Source organism: Myodes glareolus, chromosome 18 (genome assembly GCF_982192425.1).
Source record: "Myodes glareolus chromosome 18, mMyoGla1.1, whole genome shotgun sequence".
Lineage (NCBI taxonomy): Eukaryota > Metazoa > Chordata > Mammalia > Rodentia > Cricetidae > Myodes > Myodes glareolus.
The window spans coordinates 69,982,643-70,001,983 of record NC_142043.1 but is presented as its reverse complement, the minus strand read 5'-3'; the positions used below and the strand labels follow the sequence as shown (position 1 = coordinate 70,001,983).

General features: G+C 51.7%; 2 protein-coding genes across 6 annotated transcripts; one reads left to right on the top strand and one right to left on the bottom strand.

The window, feature by feature from the left end:
* Positions 1-2,393: 2,393 nt before the first annotated feature.
* On the bottom strand, positions 2,394-6,140 carry Atp6v1g2 (ATPase H+ transporting V1 subunit G2). Of its 2 annotated transcripts, none has more exons than XM_087898570.1 (3): positions 6,000-6,140; positions 4,109-4,209; positions 2,394-3,515 (listed from the first exon to the last, which is right to left on the bottom strand). In XM_087898570.1, the coding sequence occupies exons 2-3, from the start codon at positions 4,166-4,168 to the stop codon at positions 3,342-3,344; spliced, it is 234 nt and encodes a 77-aa protein (XP_087754696.1). In that variant the 5' UTR covers positions 4,169-4,209; positions 6,000-6,140; the 3' UTR covers positions 2,394-3,341. The 2 variants fall into 2 exon arrangements, with proteins under 2 accessions (XP_087754696.1, XP_048293794.2); XM_048437837.3 differs by lacking the exon at positions 6,000-6,140 and adding an exon at positions 4,491-4,780.
* Nfkbil1 (NFKB inhibitor like 1) lies at positions 4,783-19,341 on the top strand. 4 transcript variants are annotated; one of them, XM_087898567.1, is made up of 5 exons: positions 4,783-4,918; positions 6,155-6,431; positions 9,143-9,236; positions 18,165-18,386; positions 18,503-19,341. In XM_087898567.1, the coding sequence occupies exons 1-5, from the start codon at positions 4,842-4,844 to the stop codon at positions 19,087-19,089; spliced, it is 1,257 nt and encodes a 418-aa protein (XP_087754693.1). In that variant the 5' UTR covers positions 4,783-4,841; the 3' UTR covers positions 19,090-19,341. The 4 variants fall into 4 exon arrangements, with proteins under 4 accessions (XP_087754693.1, XP_087754694.1, XP_087754695.1 ...); XM_087898568.1 differs by lacking the exon at positions 9,143-9,236 and having other exon boundaries at positions 4,894-4,908; XM_087898569.1 differs by lacking the exons at positions 4,783-4,918; positions 9,143-9,236 and adding an exon at positions 5,497-5,759.

The following is a 19,341-nucleotide window of genomic DNA, read 5'->3' as shown; positions in this document are numbered from 1 at the left end:
AGAGAGTGATGTTCTGCTGACCCGCTGCATCATAAATGTAAGCGCGAGCTTTACCTATCAGCACACGTCACCGCTTAACTATGAGAGGTACCATTGTCACCAAGGCTGTGTCCTGATCAACTCAGAAGCATTCACTGCTGAGGGAGGTGCGTAGACGCGGTGGCCAGTGGCGCCCTCTCGTGTTGACATCACAGACGCCACAGCTTTTGTGTGCGCCCTAAGCGGAGACTTGGGGCCCTAGTGCACTAGGAAGTGCCACAGCTCCAGAGAGTGAGGTATCTGGGGCCCATGGCTGTGAAGACTTCCCAGGTTCTCAGCCGCTTCTTTGTTCCTGCTGTTACCAGCTCAGCCTAAAAGGCCAGAGAAGCCCTCTCCAGAGAAGCCTTTTATTGGACCTAACGTTGTAGCACTGAGGAGGGTAACACAGTACGGTTTATCCCCGGTTGTCCCGGCTGACCCACCAAGTGAGCCAAACATGCTGCTTTACAGCCAGCAAGGGATGTTTGCACCAACCACACAAACTCGTGTAGTGAAGGCTGTGTTTGCACCAATCAGTATTGTCCCTTTAGCATCAGTCATAAGGCACCCTCTGCTCCAGAATGGGAAGTTCCACCACGCTACCATGGAGGGACAGTACGGGATGATGACACCGGACTAAACGTCGTCTGGAGTCCATCAAAGCTTGTGATAGCAAAAAATTCAGTAGCCGACTGTTTGAAACAGTCTTGACTGAGGCCACACCTCAGAGCTGGAACAATTAGCTGTCATCACTGGGTGGTTTTCTCAAAGTATTCAAAATGGCCAGTGCCGGGCAAAGGATGATCTGACTGGCTTGCTGACAGCCCTGCTTAAGGCAGCCGAGGCAGAAAGGAATTGTCGGACAGCTGTCAATAGAGAATTAAATTGCCCCACCTGTTGGTGAACATCAGAGGAGCCCTTACGATAAATAAATGACGCATTAACATTCATAGTGATTTTAGCAATGCTTAAACCTGGGCCAGTGGCCCAGAGCAAGGAGAGTCCTCGTCTTACCGTGATTCCTTTTCTTTGTCAGTGAGTTTGAGTCTGTTATATGGCCCAGACTAGCCTCAGACTCTGAATTCTCCCACCTCAGCCTTCAAGTGCTGGGATTAAAGGCAGTAGGCACCATGCCCTGCTCAACTACTATAAACATAAGCAAACAGAGAATAAAGCAAGACAGCCAAAGCAGTCCAGGTAGCACAGTCACACCAAGATGGAAGCATCCCAATTTCCCATCACGTCTGTCTCCCTACTTCAAAACTCTGGTTGATTTTGCATAGCTATTTCCTCTGGATTGACACCCCCCCCACACCATGAGATTAGAGAAGACTCAGAAAGAAGTTGCAAGACACAGAGCCCTTCTCCCAGACTGTGTCACCGGTAAACAGTCCCTGGTGATGGGAGTCTCTGGTGGATCTGCATACAAGTTATGTAGAGAGCTCTGATCATGGAGGAAGATGACTTTTTGATGAGAAGCTGCTCCGGTCTCCCTACGCGTGTGAGTGACCTATCACCCATGCTACCACCAATGGGCCCCTTGGTCTGCCAGTCTAGACTTGGTGGAGACGTTTCTTAGGTCTTTCATTAGTGCACTATCTGGCATAAATGGACTTTCTTTTATGTCTACCTACAGAAAAGTCATGCAAGAAAAGACTATAGGTTACCTCACTGCTTCGAGTCCTGAGTGAAAGGAGCTCGCCTCCCGTAGTGAGGAGAGCTGTTGCAAGAACGGGAGTCACAGAGCGGTCTCCCACCCCAGCATCATTTCACTCTATGATATTCGCCAGCTGCCAATCATGTACCAAGTGCTATCCTGAGCTCTGGGTACACAACAGCCTATCATCTGATACTTTACATAATGAGAGCCAAGACCTAAACATACAATGTCAAGCCAGGCGTGGTGACGCGTCTTTAATCCCAGTACTAAAGAGGCAGAGGCAGGTGGATCTCTGTGAGTTCAAGGCCAGGTGGTCTTTTTAGCAAATTTCAGGACAGCCAGGCAGCCAGGGATACATAGTAAGATACACCAGATACACCGTGAGTCAGTCTCTCTCTCTCTCTCTCTCTTTCTCTCTCTCTCTCTCTCTCTCATGTACACGCACACGCACAGGCATACCAGGCACTAATAAGCAGGTAGAACAAGGGAAAATGCAGAGGCTTGTCCCGACACGCCAGCTTGTCTCTTACTGTTATCCTATGCAGGCCTCGGTTCCCGAGGAGCCACACGTGTTCCCGCTTGAGAGAAATAAATACATTACTATGTGTTTTTGCTTTTCCAAAAAGCGTCCCAGCTCAGCCTCTTGCAGAGTTCTGAGGCGAGTGAATCAAAATGAGAAAGGGTGAGGCAAGAAGAGGCCGCTTCCATCACCAGCTGACACGATGTCGATACTTTATTGACACTGGTGTTGCACGGGGAAGCGGGGTGTTGAGGGCACAGAAAGGAACCCATGAAGGTGGGTATCACCGCATCACTTCAGCTCTGAGGTGCAGTAAGTAGGCTTTGGGAAAACAGGAAAGGAGAGCCAAAGGGAGACCCACTCACAAGAAACATAGAGAGGTGCTAAGGGGTTCAATATACACTTGGGACTCTGAGAGGGGCTAACACATTATCATACTGACTTTTTAGGGGCCATGATGTGCCTGGGAAGAGCAGCACAGACATTCTTTAGAGATTGCTGGAGTCACAATGACCGAGCATCATGGAGTGCCTAGAACAGATTATTAGGACTTGGGCAGGCAAGTGGGGGTCAGGGTGGTGGTCATAACACGGACTTGCCATTCATCAAATCACTAGTGCCCATCTGGAGCTGTGCTGACTTCTTACAGCACGGGTCATAGCACCACCTTACAAGGCGAGCACTATTATCATTCCAGTTACGAACAGGAGGGCGCTGGGGCAGGTTAAATAGCTTGTCCCAGTCTCACAGCCAGCAAGGAACAGAGGGAGAGGAGCCCAAACCCGCCAGCTCTGAAATCAGGGTGCGTTCCACACCCCCATCACCGTGTCACACGCTTCACAGAAGGCTCGGGTGAGGATGACTTGGGCATTCGTTAGTATAGTTCCAGTGGTCTCATGGAACACAGAGGTTCGGGTTTGAGTAGGCTGTTTGTAAGTCTTGCAGGAGAATGTTGGCTCCTGTCCCCTAGGATAATCTCTCCCAGGAACAGGTTAATATGTGAAGTGTCGGGAGCGGGGGGTACTAGGGATCAAAGCCAGGACTCTGTGCATGCTACACAAGCAAGCAATTTCAAGCTGGGATATTTCTCTGCGGAAGGAGCTGGCAGGAGTCAGCCTCTAGGGACACTGTCCCTGTGACATCCTAGACAGTGATCCGGTAGTTGGGGTGGACCTGGGGCCTGACATCACAGACCATGCCAAGGAGCTGGGCCAGGACACGCTCCCGGTTTCTCTGCTGGGAGCTCTGCATGCCCTGGACCTGGCGTCTGGTGGCCTGCTCCACTTCAGCAGACAGGTTCCCCTGAGAGCCCATGGCCTGGGGGCGGAGGACAGAAAAAAGCAGAAACAGAAAAAGAAAGGTCCCAGCGTGTAGAACGGAGGATCCCAAATAAAGCTTGGAAAGCCTTTTCAAAACTACATGCACCCCACAAAAAACATCTAGATACCAGACAGGTCAGCACAATCCCAATTTCTCACCCAGAGTCTAAAACCTCACCACAGTGGCCATAAAACTCTGCCCCCCTCATCGATGTTGCTGCACTCCACAGACTGTGAAGGCTGCCCCCTATCGATGTTGCCACACTCCACAGATTGTGAAGGCTGCCCCCCATCGATGTTGCCGCACTCCACAGACTGTGAAGGCTGCCCCCCCATCGATGTTGCCGCACTCCACAGACTGAAGGCTGCCCCCCCCATCGATGTTGCCGCACTCCACAGACTGTGAAGGCTGCCCCCCATCAATATTGCCACACTCCACACAGACCGAAGGCTGCCCCCTCATCGATGTTGCCAGGGTCTCTTCAGTCCCCTCACACCCCAGTCTCTTGTTGAGGCACCTGCACACATCTCACAGGAGGCGCCCACTAATTTGCACCTGGGTGGGTCCACCCCTGCTGCCAGTCAGCTCACCGCCTGCTGCTTGCTCTGGAACTCCTGCTCACGCTCCCTGCGGTATTGCTCCACCTCCATCTGAGCCTCCTCCTTCGCCTGCTTCAGTCTCCGGGCCTTCCCTAGAGGCAGAAGGACAGTGGGTATAGACAGACAGACAGACAGACACACACACACACACACACACACTCCCAGGTGTACGAGCAGGAACCAGTCTCCTCCAGAAAGTTATTCAACTTCCTATCAACCAACCAAGTGCTTGATTCTAAAACCCACCCACTTCTATCCTAATAAGCTTTCAGCCCCCAGCTCTGTCTACATTATCCTTGGGTTTTCCTAAGGACTCAAATGCCCGCTATCCCCTGCCCCTAGATTCTCCTTCCAGAGGAAAGAGGAAGCTCACTCTTCCTGGCATCGGCCACCTTCTCCGCTGCCCTCTTCTCAGCTTGCAGGAGCTGCTGGATACCCTGGGACTGACTGGCCATTTTTGCCACTAGAGAGGATGTTGTTTCGAAGGCGACCAAGGTACCAGATGGCTCCCACCCTCCAGCCCGTCGCTGCAGTCCTCCACTCCCACTGGGTCTTAATGCTCTCGTTTTCTCTCCTGCATCCTCACACTGATGACTGGTCCTCCTCCAGCGCCGCGCTGAGGTAGTACCCCACATGGCCACCTGGAGGCAGCAGAGACCAGGCCTGTGCTGACTAACGGCGGCAGGTGCAGTGCCTTGGTGATCCCGGGTGTGCAGGGCTGAGGATGGGGGAAGGAGGGGCTGCAGTGTTCGGTTGGTGGTCTCAGAGGAGACGCAAAGACGATGATCACGGTGAGGGAAGGTAAGGGTGTGCTTGGAGAGAAGTACGAGGGGTTTCACACTCCCGACTCTGCTCCGTCTCTCCGCCTCCCTCCGCCCCTCCCCCATCTTTCTTTTTTTTTAAATTTGGATTTTCCAAATCCGAACGTCTGCACACATCTCGCCTGCCGTCCTACGTTTGCCTTCTTAGCGTCGTCTCATGTATTTTTGGTTCTGGATCTACCTATATATTTGGCCTCATTGTGATTTTTTTTCTTTCTTTCTTTGTTTTGTTTTGTATTCCGAGACAGGGTTTCTTTGTGTAGCCCTGGCTGTCCCGGAGCTCACTCTGTTGACCAGGCTGGCCTCGAACTCAGGAGATCGGCCTGCCTCTGCCTCCCAAGTGCTGGGATTAAATTTTTTTATTGTAAATTTTTTCATCTTTACTTCCCCATCTTTTCTCTTTTTCTCTTTTCATTTTTTTTCTATCCGTTATTAAAGTATCCCTCCCCTCCTCCTAGTGAAGGGGTCCGAGATAAACCTCCACACAGCCCTCCTGCCTCCCAGCCCCGGCTCCGCCCTCGAACCCCGCCTCTGATCGAGTCTTCCGGTTTCAGGAGGACCCTGTGTCGCGATTGCCTTGTTTCCCCTCCGGAGACCTAATCGCGAGTCACCCAGTGCGGGCGGAACGATTTCCGAGGTGGCTCCGCGGTCCATTTCCGCCCGCCCGGAGCGCTCCTCTCTTCCCGCCTCCCTTCTCCGAGCGTCCTAAACACCGGCCTCGGGCCTCCGGCTCCGCGGGTCCTGGGGGGCGGGGAGCAGGTCTGATGAGTCACCCCTCCCCCTCGGCCCCCGAGGAAGAAGCCTCCACGTCTGTCTGTCGGGTACATTGTATTCCGTTTCTAGATCACTTTTTCCCCAGTTCAGATTCCGGCTGATGAAAATTAACCCCGCTCTGGCCTTACTTGATTTTTTTGTGTTTTCTTTTCCCCTCCAAAGTCCAGAATGAACTTTTTTCTTGGGCTCTGGAGCCTTAAAGCAATTGTGTATCATTTTCTCAAAAGTTACATCCAAAGTTAAACCCGTGACCCCGACCCCCAACTCTGCCTCCCGGTACCCTCAACCTGTCAGATGGTCAGGGACGAGAGTTTAAATTGTAGACCAGCTTCGTCTCTGCTGAGTTGTGAGGGGAGATGGGAGGTGAAGGCAGCAGCAGGCGGGCATGTCTGGGTTGTAGGAAGAGCCGACTCGGTCCTCACATTTCCCACTTCTTCCTCAGCCCAAGAGTTCCATGGCCTCTGCTTCCCGCCGGCAACGACGAGAGCGCCGCTTCCGGCGGTACTTGTCGGCAGGGCGGCTGGTGCGAGCCCAGGCTCTCCTCCAGCGACACCCAGGCCTCGATGTGGATGCCGGGCAGCCCCCTCCTCTGCACAGGGCCTGCGCTCGCCACGATGCCCCAGCCCTGTGCCTGCTGCTGCGTCTCGGGGCTGACCCTGCCCACCAGGACCGCCACGGCAACACGGCGCTGCACGCTGCGGCCCGCCAGGGCCCCGATGGTGAGTGGGTCGGGGGAACCGGTCGCAAGAGGCCGATCCGAGAGGAAATGAAGGTCTGGTGTGGTGGCGCACGCCTTTGACCTGAGCACGCAGGGGCAGAAGCCTGGTCTACACAGTGAGCTTCAGGGCTACATAGAAAGACCTGCCTCCAACATCAACAAGCATAGTTGGGAGAGCTAGTTGGTCCTTGGGACCTGTTGAATCGGTTGACCTGGTTGGCATGTGACCATCACATGCCTTACAATAACAGATAATCTTACCCAAAATTGCCCAATCCTGTCAACTAAGAGGGTGTGTGTGTGTGTGTGTGTGTGTGTGTGGTTTAGTGTGGTGTGACTGTTGGGGGGGATATTGTTTTGAGTTGGGGTCTTGCTGTGTATTTCAGGCTGGCCTCAACATACATTCCTGCTCAGCATCCTCTCAAGCGCTGAGATTGCCGGCACCCCCAGCCACCTAGCCTGCAACCTTTTCCACTACATTTCCTCTCTTGCAAGGATTAATGGTTACTTTGTTTCTTTGAGGGCTATTTGTCTGTAAGCACAACCCTGCGGGGAGTCAGAGTCAGATCCCAGCTGGAAGAAGCTTGCCGCCTCCCACCCCCAGCTTAGTTCCAGTCTCTCTGTGTGTAAATTGAAACAATAGCAACCTTTGTGGTTTGCCACAACGTCTAACAAAGTATCCTTGCTGTCTGTCACATGATCTCTGGGATGACCCGCAGACATGAAACCTGGCCTGGAGATCTGCATGAATGTGTTGGGAACAGATTCATGTTCCTTGATGCGGACTTCTGAAACACCCTAGCGACCAGTTTTCCCCTGTCTCCACCAAAAATCTAATTTAAAACTGGTGGTTGGTGCTACCTTTAATCCAGCACTTTGGAGGCAGAGGCAGTCAGGACTCTGAGCTCACAGCCGTCCTGGTCTACATAGTGAGCTCCAGGCCAGCCAGAGCTATAAGAGAGACCCTTCCTCAAAATAACAAAGCATCTCAAATCATTGGTGATAGCTTCACAGTGCAAACAGCCCCCTTCTAGCCTCCAGTTTGTGCAGATAATCTGCTCAGAAACAACAGAGCCACCTACAAAGATGGGAGATTACAGGGCACTCCTGTAACCCCGACACTCGGGAACGCGGGGTCACCCAAGGCCAGTCTGGTCCAGGCCTGAGTCTCAAACAAACAAGCAAATCTAACCTAAATGGAAGCCAGGGTGATGAGTTTATCCTGCTGAGCTCAACGCTCAGGTGTTTTCTACCAGAGACCTTTGTGTGCTTGTCTGCCCTGCTCCCCCAGCCAGGTGACCTCCTCTGGGCTCTTCCAGAAAAGCGCCATTAAATCCCAGGCAGTTCCGAAAGCAGCATGAAGGTGTTGTTCTGCAGTGCGGCAGAAGCAGCACCATAGGGGAGAGCCAAGGGGGGGCTCTGTCCACCGAGAGTTTGCCTTCTGAACATAGAGTGTGAACAGCACCAACCCCGCTTGCTCCTTCCCTCATCTCCAGCTTGACCTCTCCTTGGTCAAAAAGAAAAAAATCCTTTTCTTTAATTCTGCATGCTTTAATTTTTTTTTAAGCTTAAAGAGCGGAAGTTTGCCAGATGCAGGCTGCAGCTGGCTGACTGGTTTTATTATGGAGTGTCTGAGGAGTGAAACTCCCCAAATGCCTGAATAAGTCCAACGGAGTCTTTATTTACCGTCAGCGGGACTGTTCCAAGCAGGGTAGCAAGCTGGAAGCAGCCTCGACCTCCGTTTTCTCTGAGTTTCTCAGGGCAGTGAATGCAACTGTGACGCACACAGAAAGGCAGCTCTGACATCTGCGGCCACCAAGACTTGTTTACAAAGTGGGCAGACAGCAGTTAAATGACCAGACAGTTAATCTTCAGCTCAGGGTCACCACAGAATGTATGTTTGGGCTAAGTGGCCGGAGACCATAGCAATCCGGGTCTCATTAGAAATGGTTTCACAAGCCTGGTTGGTGACAAAGCCCAGCGCCTGGGGCAGCTGTTTGCGGGTCCTGGGACTTGCACCCTTTCCTCGGGAGGCTGTGATGAGCACATGACTCACGGACTAGCTGCAGCTTTGCTACCTAACAATAACTATGCTATTTTATATGGCTCAGGTGAACTTTGCTGAGTAGCTCCTGATGGTGGAGCAGGTACCTCCGTCATAGTATTGAGTTCTGAGACGCATGTGGAACATTTGACACACGGAGGCAAAACACTGTATTCTAGGAGGCTCAGGAGCTTGTCTGAGATGTCATAGTTGAGAGTTTGCCTTGTCCCAAAGAGGAAACCCTCTCAGACTGTCACTTGCCAGCCCTGCCACCAGGTGGCGCTCTAACCTCGGCGTCTCTTCTTGGAACTAGTAAAGAGCTGCAGGAGTCTCCCTCAGCTCCCACGTTAAGTCTGAGGGATGCCCGAGTTTGCTGAAGTGGCTGCGCGGGTTTATCATACCCACCAGAGGCCAGAAGAGGGAAGAGCCCCCCTCCATGTTAGGATTTGGTAACTTTTTTGGAAACTCGTGGGAGAGCTCTCTCAGCCGTCAGAGGAGCCCACCAGTGGAGCCCATGCCAAAGAACAATGACAAACAGTAGTTTTCTCGGGTTTTCTAGGGGATGAGAAACAAGCAAATAATTGTTGTGATATTTGGGTTTGGGTTTAAGATTGTTCTAGTTGTTCTGATGGTTTTGTTTGTTTGGTTTTTTTTTTTTTTTAAGACAGGATCTCTCTGTAGTCTTGGCTGTTCTGGAACTCGATATGTGGGCCTGGCTAGCTACGAATGTACAGAGATGTATCTTCCTCCGCTTGATTAGAGGTATGAGCCAGGGTCCCGCTACCTAAATTTGGGGATTATAGGTATAAGACAGGGTCCCCACCTAAATTCAGGGATTATAGGTGTAAACCAGGGTCCTGCTACCTAAATTTGGGGATTATAAGTGTGAGCCAGGGGCCCCACTTAAATTCAGGGATTATAGGTATGAGCAGGGGCCCTACTTAAATTCAGGGATTATAGGTGTGAGCTGTATTTTAGTTTCTTTTTTTGTTGTGCTGGGACTTTACCCAAGGCCTCATACACACCAGACAAAGCCCTGAGCCTCAGCCCCAGGCCTCCTTGTTCTCTTTTTAGTTTGAGCTGGCCCCACAGTGTAGCCTAGGCAGTTTTGACCTTGTGGTATGCCCGACTCTGCCGCCCCAGGAGCTGGAACAGTTTGTCTTCATGTAACACTGCGCTGCCACCCTGACGCTGGCCTTGTCTGGAAATGACTGGGCTCGGTTTATGTTCCACCTGTCCTCCAGCCTCGCCTTCCGCCCACCCACAGAGCTGTCACCCAGCCGCAGTGTCTGCGGTGACCCAGCACAGGTCTCACAAGCCTTGCCCTGTCAGGAAATGGGTAGTGAAAGAATTTACTGGAGCCAGGCATGATGGCATATGCCTGTAATCCCGGGAGGCTGAGGCAGGAAGACCGAGTTCAAGGCCAGCCTTGGCTACCTATGCAATTCAAAGCCAGTCTGAGCTACATGAAACCATGGGGAGGGGGGGAGTACCAGAGGCAGCAGAGAATTTATCGCTACTGTGTAGATGGTAGAGAGGAGCTGTCTACACTTAGAGGCAGTAGAGAACTTATCGCTACAGTGTAGACGGTAGAGAGGAGCTGTCTACACTTAGAGGCAGTAGAGAACTTATCGCTACAGTGTAGACGGTAGAGAGGAGCTGTCTACACTTAGAGGCAGTAGAGAACTTATCGCTACAGTGTAGACGGTAGAGAGGAGCTGTCTACACTAAGAGGCAGCAGAGAACTTATCCCTACCGTGTAGACGGTAGAGAGGAGCTGTCTACACTTAGGCCTCCAGTTCTATATGGGCAGTAGGAAGCGTTTTCACTCCATGGTGCCCTGGTTGTTTAGGTCTTATGAAAAGGGACACTTGGGTGGACTCGATGTTTACGTGGACATTCGTTCCTTATTGTCAGATACATTTTACAGTTTATTTCTTCTTGAAGCCAGGTGGTGGTGGTGCACACCTTTAATCCCAGGACTTTGGAAGGCAGAGAGGGTGAATCTCTGTGAGTTCAAGGTCAGCCTGGTCTACAGACTGAGTTCTAGGATAGGCCCCAAAGCTACAGAGAAATCCTGTCTTGAAAAAAGAAAAGAAACAAAAAAGAGGGGGAAAAACAGAATAAAAAGTTATTTCTACTTGGGACTGTATCCCTATCAGATGTCATGAGTCACTAAGGCCCAGACTGGATGGCCTGAGCTGCTCATTAAAGAAAATCTCTTCAGTGCTATCACGACACCCTAAGACAGACCGCAGCCAGGGCTTGTTAAGCTGAATTCTTCCTCTTTTAAAATTTAGTTTTATTTTTCTTTGTGTAGAGGTCAGAGAATACAGTTGTGATTGATCCTCAAGTTCCATTGTATTTGAGACAGTGTCTTGTTTCTTTTTAACTGTGTACACCAGGCTAGCTCGCCCATGAGTCTGTATGGGGAGGGCTGGGATTGCAGGTGTGTGCCGGGGAGCAAACGCAGGGCCTCACGATTGCATGGCAAGGCTGTACCAACTCTGCACTCTTCTAGCCCCAGATGTAACTCTTTCTGACCCTGTTCAGAGGGCAGCAGCCTTGCTTGAGCCGAGCCCTGTGCAGTCGCCCGTCACAGAACCACATCCACACCACCTAAACACAAGGCTCAAGATGGAGGCCATCTTCTGGAACTGCTGCAGGGCTAGGAGCCCTTGCTGGCAGTGCTGATGTGCCATAGAGTCATGAGACCACAGGGCAGCGGACATTCTGGAAAGGGAGGTGGGGTTGCTGCTGAAGGAGACCGGAGGTCAGAAGACGACAAAAGGTCAGGAGGTCCTGGGTGGCAGGAGGGGGCATCGGTGCTGTAGTGACTGCTGCCCTGAGGTGGCACCAGCTGGAGCTGAGGCCTAGAATCGGGAAGACGTTGATTTCCCAGGAGCTTGAGTAAGCAGCGACCAAAGACACGAAAGAGAATAAACACAGAAAGGGTTTATGAGGACTGCAAGGAGTCCCAGCCAGGAGGCCGAGACGTCCGAGTTAGACAAGGACAGTTGTTGTGTTTCTGACTGGAGTGGGGGAGGGGGGGAGGAGAAACATCTGAACACAGGGAAAGGGAGGCAGCGCTGAGGGGCGTCAGGTGGTTCTGAGACCTGCAGTCATTTGTCGGTTAGAACAGGGAAGCTGCCAGGATGGGAGAGCCGTCCTAGACAGGGTGCTGTGTGAGCATCTCAGACCCAGCCTGCGCAAAGATGGCGCCTTTCTGGGTGAGGAGTTGGTTCCTTAAGACAATAGCATCTGAGCAAAATAACAATGAGCGGCCCTCGCACAAGACCATCATACACTGGGCCTTAGGGAAAGCTGCAGGACAGCAAGGCAGGGCGGGGTATGGGTGACCATCAGGACAGAAGGAAACCCTGCAAATATCACGAAGTCTGAAGTATTGGGACATGGGAGTAAAGCTGGCAGCACCCAGGTAGTTTAAGAAGTCTCCTTGAGGGAACAGAGCCAGGATGAATTCCTTGAAATGTGTTGGGTCCCTCAGTGCATGGAGGGTCAAAAGGCGGAGCTTGAGGTGGAGAGAGCGCCTGAGCTAAGAGCACTTGTCGCTCCTGCAGAAGACCAGGTTCAGCTCCCAGCACCACGGTCAGCTCACAGCCATCTGTGCCTCCTGCCCTGACCTCTGCAGGCCTCCCGTGGGGCTGGGCGGGTGCTGCCAAAATATTCAGACACAAAATCTCTGAAAAAAATATAAGAGTTTAAATTACACCATTACAACTCAGAAAGGAGAAGTGATCTTGGCTGAGTTAGGATCTGGGGTGTCTAAGGACAGGTTTCACCAGGAATGGGCAGCTTGCTCTTTTACCAGAAGAGCCCTACCTCTGGACTGACACCAGAGTGGCCAGCCTTGCCGTCTGGCTGCAGCGGAGGGGAACCGGCAGTGCCCAGTCCAGGGAACTCGGAGCAGCCTCTTGTCATGAGGGAGGACTCACTGGTCTCTGGCTGGCACTTGGGACTTGTGATCCCTTTGGAAGAGAAAATGTTGGTGCTTAACTGACTGCTGTCCTAATGCCCTGCACCTTGCCTCGAGCATGCTTGAAAACTACCTTTTATCTTGGCGAGGTAAATCCATTCAGCAGCTCCTTGAAGTCAGCAGCAGACTGCTAAAGGTCTCTGAGCACTGACTCCCCGCTCCCCGGAGAGAGGAAGGTGAGACTCCTGGGAAGGTATTGTTTTACTTATTTCTGTTGTCGTGTTCTGGACAGGGCTCTACATAGTCCTGGCTGTTCTGGACTATATAGACGAGGCTATCCTGGAACAAACAGACCCTCCTGCCGCTGTCTCACAAGTGCTGGGATTAAAGGTGTGTGCTACCACGTCTGGTTTGAATTTTAAATGAGCAAAATCCTAGTTTTGCTAAAATTCAGTTTTCAAAGTAACCAGAAAATGATCATCACGACAACACGAAATCTCTGTCTCGTGAAGCCAGCTTTTGGCAAGTGTTCTTAACCGCAGAGGGAGCGGCGTCTCAGGAGACTTGGGCCTTAACCGTGGGAGGTGTGGCATTGATGTCGGTTTCAGGACCGCTAAGCCGCACATGCTCACCGTCTTCACGCTGAGTGCAGACCGGTGACTCACGCTCGTTCCTTCGCCCTTGTCTTTTCTTTTCCATTTTGGAAAGTCCAGTCCCTTTATCTTAGGAGAATCGTAATCAACACAAACTTCTTTCTTAACTAAAAATACCCTCTCCTTTCGCCCTCCTCGCCTGAGCCCCTGCACGCCCCCTGCCCCCGCCTGTGCCTGCTCCCGCTCACTGTGCTTGCTTCTTTACCAGAGACTTGGATCTTCAGTTGCCTCCATGGCGTGAGGAAGCAGCCTAAATGTCCTGCAGACACAATATCAGACTGGAGGATGTCTGGCACGGTCTTTATTGCTGCTTGGATTTGTTTTTTTAAACAAAAATTCCTGTCGTTAGTCCATTGCTCATCTCCTGTAGGTTACTGTACAGTATCAGGAGCAACTGGAGTCAGTCAGGTGCCTCAGGCTGACTATGTGCGTATTATTATAACCCTGCTAAACATTTTCCCAACGGAAAGCCAGGACACAGATCCTGTTACCAGCCGTCTGCTGTGAGTGAGAAAGAAACGGAGTGTCTAAGTGCTGTGGGCCACTGATGGGACAGTGAGTGAGCAGACTTGACCCAAGCACTGGTGCCAGGATTTGATCTCTACAGAGAAGAAGTACATCTTTAAGATTGCCAGAAAGTCTCACAGTGCCGCTGACAGTGGTGGTCATGGGTCGGGTACCGCTGACAGTGACGGTCATGGGGCGGCTCTTGGGACTGGGATTATTCGATTTTCAGGTCCTTTGAAACATATGTAGGTTTTCTAGTTGTTAACTTTTTCCTGATCAATGGTTCTGTTTGTTTGTTTTTGCATCCCAACTCCAGTTCCCCCCCTCCTGTCCTCTCAGTCCCTCCCCACTACTGCTTGGATTGGGTGAAAGCATTACAGAGTGTCCCGTTCCTGCCAACGCAGGCCAGGCGAGGAGACCACTGACCTTGGCAGGGGATTGTCCTAGTCTAGGCAGCCAAGAATGTGTGTGTTCACCGTGCAGTTTGAAGTTTTGGATCCTAAAAACCCAATGGAGCTGGGCAGTGGTGGCGCACACCTTTAATCCCAGCACTTGGGAGGCAGAGGCAGGTGGATCTCTGAGTTCGAGGCCAGCCTGGTCTACATAGAGCTAGTGCCAGGACAGGCTCCAAAGCTACAGAGAAACCCTGACTCGAAAAACAAACAAACAAACAAACAAACAAACAAACAAAAATCCTGAAGGGAATAGTAAACGGCTGGTTTTCTTGGAGTATTGGGGCGGGAACTGGAGGGAAGGAGAGGCTGTCCAGTGATGTCGGGCTGGACCTAGAGCAGTTGGGACCCAGCCTTCCGGAGAAGGGGATGAGGTCTCTCTTAGCTGCCTTGTCGAGGGCACAGATGTTGGGGGTGAAGTCCTTGTATGAATGTGTAAGAGATAGAATGTGTGTGGGTGAGAAGGAGGTGCAGTTGGAGGGGGGAGACAGATGTCGCAGGGGAAGGTGGGGGGAGGTGCCAGGGGAAAGTGCTGGTGGCAGAGAAGCTGGGGGCTGAGGGGGACATGCAAGGCCGTCAAAGATGTCATCTAAGGCTGAGTTCCAGGGAGGCCAGTGCGGGAGGCACCTGTTGGGCCACGCAGGGTCAGGAAGTACTGAATGGGAGGAATCTGGGCCAAAATTATGACAAAAAGATCCAGTTGTAGGGCAGGGTTATAGCTCAGTGTGCTGACTGTGGCCAGTGTTCCTCATCTGGGGGTGGAAACAAGGGCCAGGTTTTATTACAAAGGAAAGTAAGGTTTTGTTTGCTTTGTTTTTTGAGAGGTTAAAGACAGAATTTAGACCAGTTCTGAGAATATATCCCAGAGTGAGTGAGGGGTCATAAAACCCACCTTGTATTCTACCAGAGATGAAAGCTTGCCCCAGAGGCATCTTCAGAGGGCAGCAGTCCCATCCCCCCCCCCCCATTTTCAGTCCTGATTTGACTGAGATTTGCTCTAAACCAGGGCGTCCTCTGAGAACAGAGACCTCCTGACTCACAGGGTGAAACCCAGTTGATCAGACCAGGCTGACCTCAAAGAGAGACATGCTGGCAGAAAGGGGGGCTCCTGTCCCAAGAATGTGAAGCATTGGTTACCCTTGGGTCTCTTTGTTCAGAAAGTCCGGTCCACAGGAGTGTTGTTCTTGTGTGTGGTGTGAGGTCCCAGCCAGGGCATTGGCATGGCCAAGGCAAGCAAGTTGGCATGTCTCCCACTGAGCTGCATCTCTGCAGCACCAGGTGCTGCTGTCAGAGGTGAGGAGAGGACCTGCTTCGGTTGTTAAGGGAATGTGTCTCTTCACGGACCCTTTCCACATACACTTCTTCCCATATGGAAGTGTGTGTCGGCCAGACATGATCCCACACACCTTTAATCCCGGCCATGGGAAAGCAGAGGCAGGTGGATCTGTGAACTCTAGGTTAGCCTGAGCTACATGGTGAGACCCTATCTTAAAAAAGAAAAAGGGAGGGAGGGAGGGAAGGAAGGAAGGGGGAAAAGGCTATGCTAATGAACATTGGGAACGCTGGTGTAGGGTCTGGAGAGGCCGCTCCTTCAGAGGACCCAGGTCCATGTGCTGGGTGCTCACAGCTGCCTGTAGCTCCAGCTCAGGGATCTGACTTCCTCTTCTGACCTCTGCGGGCACCATTCTTCCCAAAGCTGAAAGGAAGTCAGGAAGAAAATTTTGGTAGAGAATTAAAAACTTTTAAAGGATAGATGGGGGAAACAGACTGTGTTTTAACAGTCCTACGAGGAGGACTTTCATAAGCCACGCCTTTAATCACAGCCTTGGAACTCAGAGGCATATGGATCTCTTGAGTTTGAGGCCATCCTGGTCTACAGAATTCTAGGACAGCCAAGACTATACACACAGAAAACAAAGGACTTTCATATCTGTATGAGTATGGAAAAATTTCCAAAGAAGAAAATGATAGTAGCCAGAAAAAATTTTTTTATATATATATATATATAATATTTGAGATAGGATCTCCGCATAGCTCTGGTTATTCTGGAACTCACTCTGTGGATCAGACTGGCCTCAGACTTACAGAAAACTCCCTGCCTCTGCCTCCCAATTGCTCGGATTAAAGGTGTGCGCCAACACCGCCCGGCCTTTTATTAAAACCATTTCTTTCTTTCTTTTTATGGTTTATTTAACTATTTTATGTGCATTGGTGTGGAAGTGTCAGATCCCCTGGAACTGGATTTTCAGACAGTTGTGAACTGCCATGTGGGTGCTAGGAATTGAACCTGGGTCCTCGGGAAGAGCAGTCAGTGCTCTTAACCACTGAGCCATCTCTCCAGCCCCTTAAAACCATTTCTTGATCTGTCCCATTAGCAACATGAAAAGGTCGGTATGCATGTACAGTAAGGAAGGTGGTACACTGTGTGTTCGTGACACAGATATTGGGAACAACTCACAGGCTTGTCATGCTTTGACTCGGAACACCTACCCTGAGCAGAGCCTTCACCAAGTCCACACATATGCAGGTTTGACTGAAAGCTTTTGAAGACACAGTCTAGCAACCAGGGGTGGAGAGAGTCCTGTCTCAGGCTCACAGTGGAGCACTCCTTACCGTTACCAGAAAGTAAAACTGACAGTAGGTTCCCAGGAAAATACCGGATGCTAAGTGAAAACCTGTGAGGAGGAAGGGTGTGAGCTTCAGCCCTGCCAAGGCTACAGTGAGGCCCTGTGTCAAACACCAGACCACCAACTCCATCTAAGTTAGTGTTGACTACGGTCAGTCTTTGGGGCGTATTTAACCATTTGTGATGTGGGTGCCCTAAATATTCTGTTAACTGAAGTGGGATGTATTGATCCATACAAACCTCAGACTCACGAGTCAGAGGTTTGAGGTCAGCCTAGGCTACAGTTACAGAGTGACTTCTAGGACTCTGAGAGCCACATGAGACCCTCTCAAACACACACACACACACACACACACACACACACACCATAGCCAATAAAATAAGTTGGGTATTTCAGAAAAAAAGAAAAATTTTAAAAAAGCAAGTTGCCAGGCTGGTCGCATGCCTCTGAGCAAATGTGCATAGCGTGTGGTCACAGACCATGTGTGTATTTACATGGACCGAGGCAAGACTGGGGTTTGCAGCAGACTTTCAACAGTTAGAATTTTAAGTGGGCTGTGTTGGTAAATAACAAAAATCCTGAGTTAAACCTATGCAAGCCTGGACACAGTCATACATATACACACATAAGCACACATACTGTTCACTCACACACATGTAAATACACAGCAGCACTAAGGAAACCTGCCTCACCCTGATGTGGTTTCTGGGAGAGATTGGTACCTTGGTAGCCATGGGTAGGCCCTGCCATCTTCCTGGCAATGACAGGTCAGCCCTGCTTCTGTGCCATTGTCCTGGTAGGTGAACAGTATTTCCTGGAACCAGCCAGGCTGACCTCCCATCGCCGACTCAGGGAGACAAGATGGGCCCACGGGGCAGGAAAGCTGCCCACCTCATTGTTGCCCTCCCTTGGGTAAGGCTGAGAAATTCTGCAGAAACATTTACTTCACTCGGCTTATTGGGTAGAAATATGTGTTTCTCTGCTTGTAGTGATACAGACATGGCATCTGATAATCTCTATTCCTATTCTTATTTATTTTTTGAGGCAGGGTCAATCATGTAACTCTGACTGTCCTGGAATTCACCCTGTAGACCAGGTTGGCCTCAAACTCAAGACTCACCTGCCTTTGCCTCCTGCATGCTGGGATTTAAGATGTGTGCCACCACCGCCTGGCAGAAATCTTAATATGTAGTTTTGGGTGAGAACTATATAATATTAAAAATATGTATGTAGTGATAATAGTTTCAAACCAAAAATAAAAAAATAGTCAAAAGAATTTGAAGTTGTCCTAGGTGGCAGGAGCTGAGCCCAGAACTGCCCTTAGCCACAGCACACGGAGAGACTGAGGCTGTGGGGAGCGGGCGGTCAGAGAGCTCTAAGCTTCCACACTCACCACGCGTGTCATTGTATCTGAATGTCAGGGCGGCTGTCCTCATACCCAGGAGTTAGAGACTCCACGATAGTGGCCCTGCCAGGGCTGGAGCCCCAGGTGATCTCCCCGTCTCTGCCCCCAGCTTACACGGACTTCTTCCTGCCTCTGCTGAGTCGCTGCCCCTCCGCCATGGGGATAAAGAATAAGGAAGGGGAGACTCCTGGGCAGATTCTGGGCTGGGGCCCCCCCTGGGATTCTGCCGAAGAGGAAGAGGACGAGGAGGTTTCCACGGAGCGGGAATGGCGGCAGAAGCTGCAGGGCGAGCTGGAAGATGAGTGGCAAGAAGCCATCGGGAGGTTTGAAGGTGAGGGGCCGCTGCCGCCAGAGCGGCCTCCTCCAGGCCCTCGGGTGTATGCTCTTTATCTCACTGCCTTTCTAATCACAGCTCTCTCCAACACCCGCTTCCCTCCTTCCAAACAGATGATGCTTCTCACGAGGTACAGGAGCCCGAGTCCTTCTCAGCCTGGTCAGATCGCCTGGCTCGAGAGCATGCCCAGAAACGACGGCAGCAGCTAGAGGCAGAGAGATCCTTCAGACCCCAAAGGGCTGAGGGCTCCAGCCACAGCTGGCGTCAGCAAGAGGAGGAACGGCGGCTTTTCCGAGAGCGAGCCCGGGCCAAAGAGGAGGAACTGCGAGAGAGCCGAGCCAGACGGACTCAAGAAGCTCAAGGGGGCAGAGGGACAGAGCCTCTCCGGCCTGGGCCCAGGGCAGAGCACTCACAAGGGGCAGGGAGGGGCAGCCTCTGGCGCTTTGGTGATGTGCCCTGGCCCTGCCCTGGTGGAGGGGACCCAGAGGCCATGGCTGCAGCGTTGGTGGCCAGGGGCCCCCCTCTGGAGGAACAGGGGGCTCTGAGGAGGTACTTGAGAGTCCAGCAGGTCCGATGGCACCCTGACCGCTTCCTCCAACGATTCCGAAGCCAGATTGAGACCTGGGAACTGGGCCGTGTGATGGGAGCGGTGACAGCCCTTTCTCAGGCCCTGAACCGCCATGCAGAAGCCCTCAAGTGACCCAGGGGATGGGCAAGAACCTGTGCGGGTGCAGCCTCAAGTGACCCGGGGGAATGGGCAAGAACCTGTGCGGGTGTAGCCTCAAGGATAGGCAGGAAGAGGCGTAAGGTCATGGATGGGGATGGACGGAGGCAGGCCCTGCACAGAGAGGATATGGGGCAGGCTCACGTAATGGGTGCGGGGGTGGGGCGGGGGAGGCTCTACCACTGCTCTTGACTGCCGCTTCCTAATAAGACCTGGTTCCCCGTCTCA

Coding starts and splice junctions, on each gene's coding strand:
- Atp6v1g2 (XM_048437837.3), bottom strand. CDS start 4,752: ATGTGGGGTACTACCTCAGCGCGGCGCTGGAGGAGGACCAGTCATCAG. Junction 4,210..4,490: donor GGTGGCCGATGCCAGGAAGA/GTGAGCTTCCTC, acceptor TTCTGCCTCTAG/GGAAGGCCCGGAGACTGAAG. Junction 3,516..4,108: donor TCCAGAGCAAGCAGCAGGCG/GTGAGCTGACTG, acceptor CTCCGCCCCCAG/GCCATGGGCTCTCAGGGGAA.
- Nfkbil1 (XM_087898566.1), top strand. CDS start 6,069: ATGGGAGGTGAAGGCAGCAGCAGGCGGGCATGTCTGGGTTGTAGGAAG. Junction 6,432..9,142: donor GGCCCGCCAGGGCCCCGATG/GTGAGTGGGTCG, acceptor TTTTTAAGACAG/GATCTCTCTGTAGTCTTGGC. Junction 18,387..18,502: donor AGCCATCGGGAGGTTTGAAG/GTGAGGGGCCGC, acceptor CCTTCCAAACAG/ATGATGCTTCTCACGAGGTA.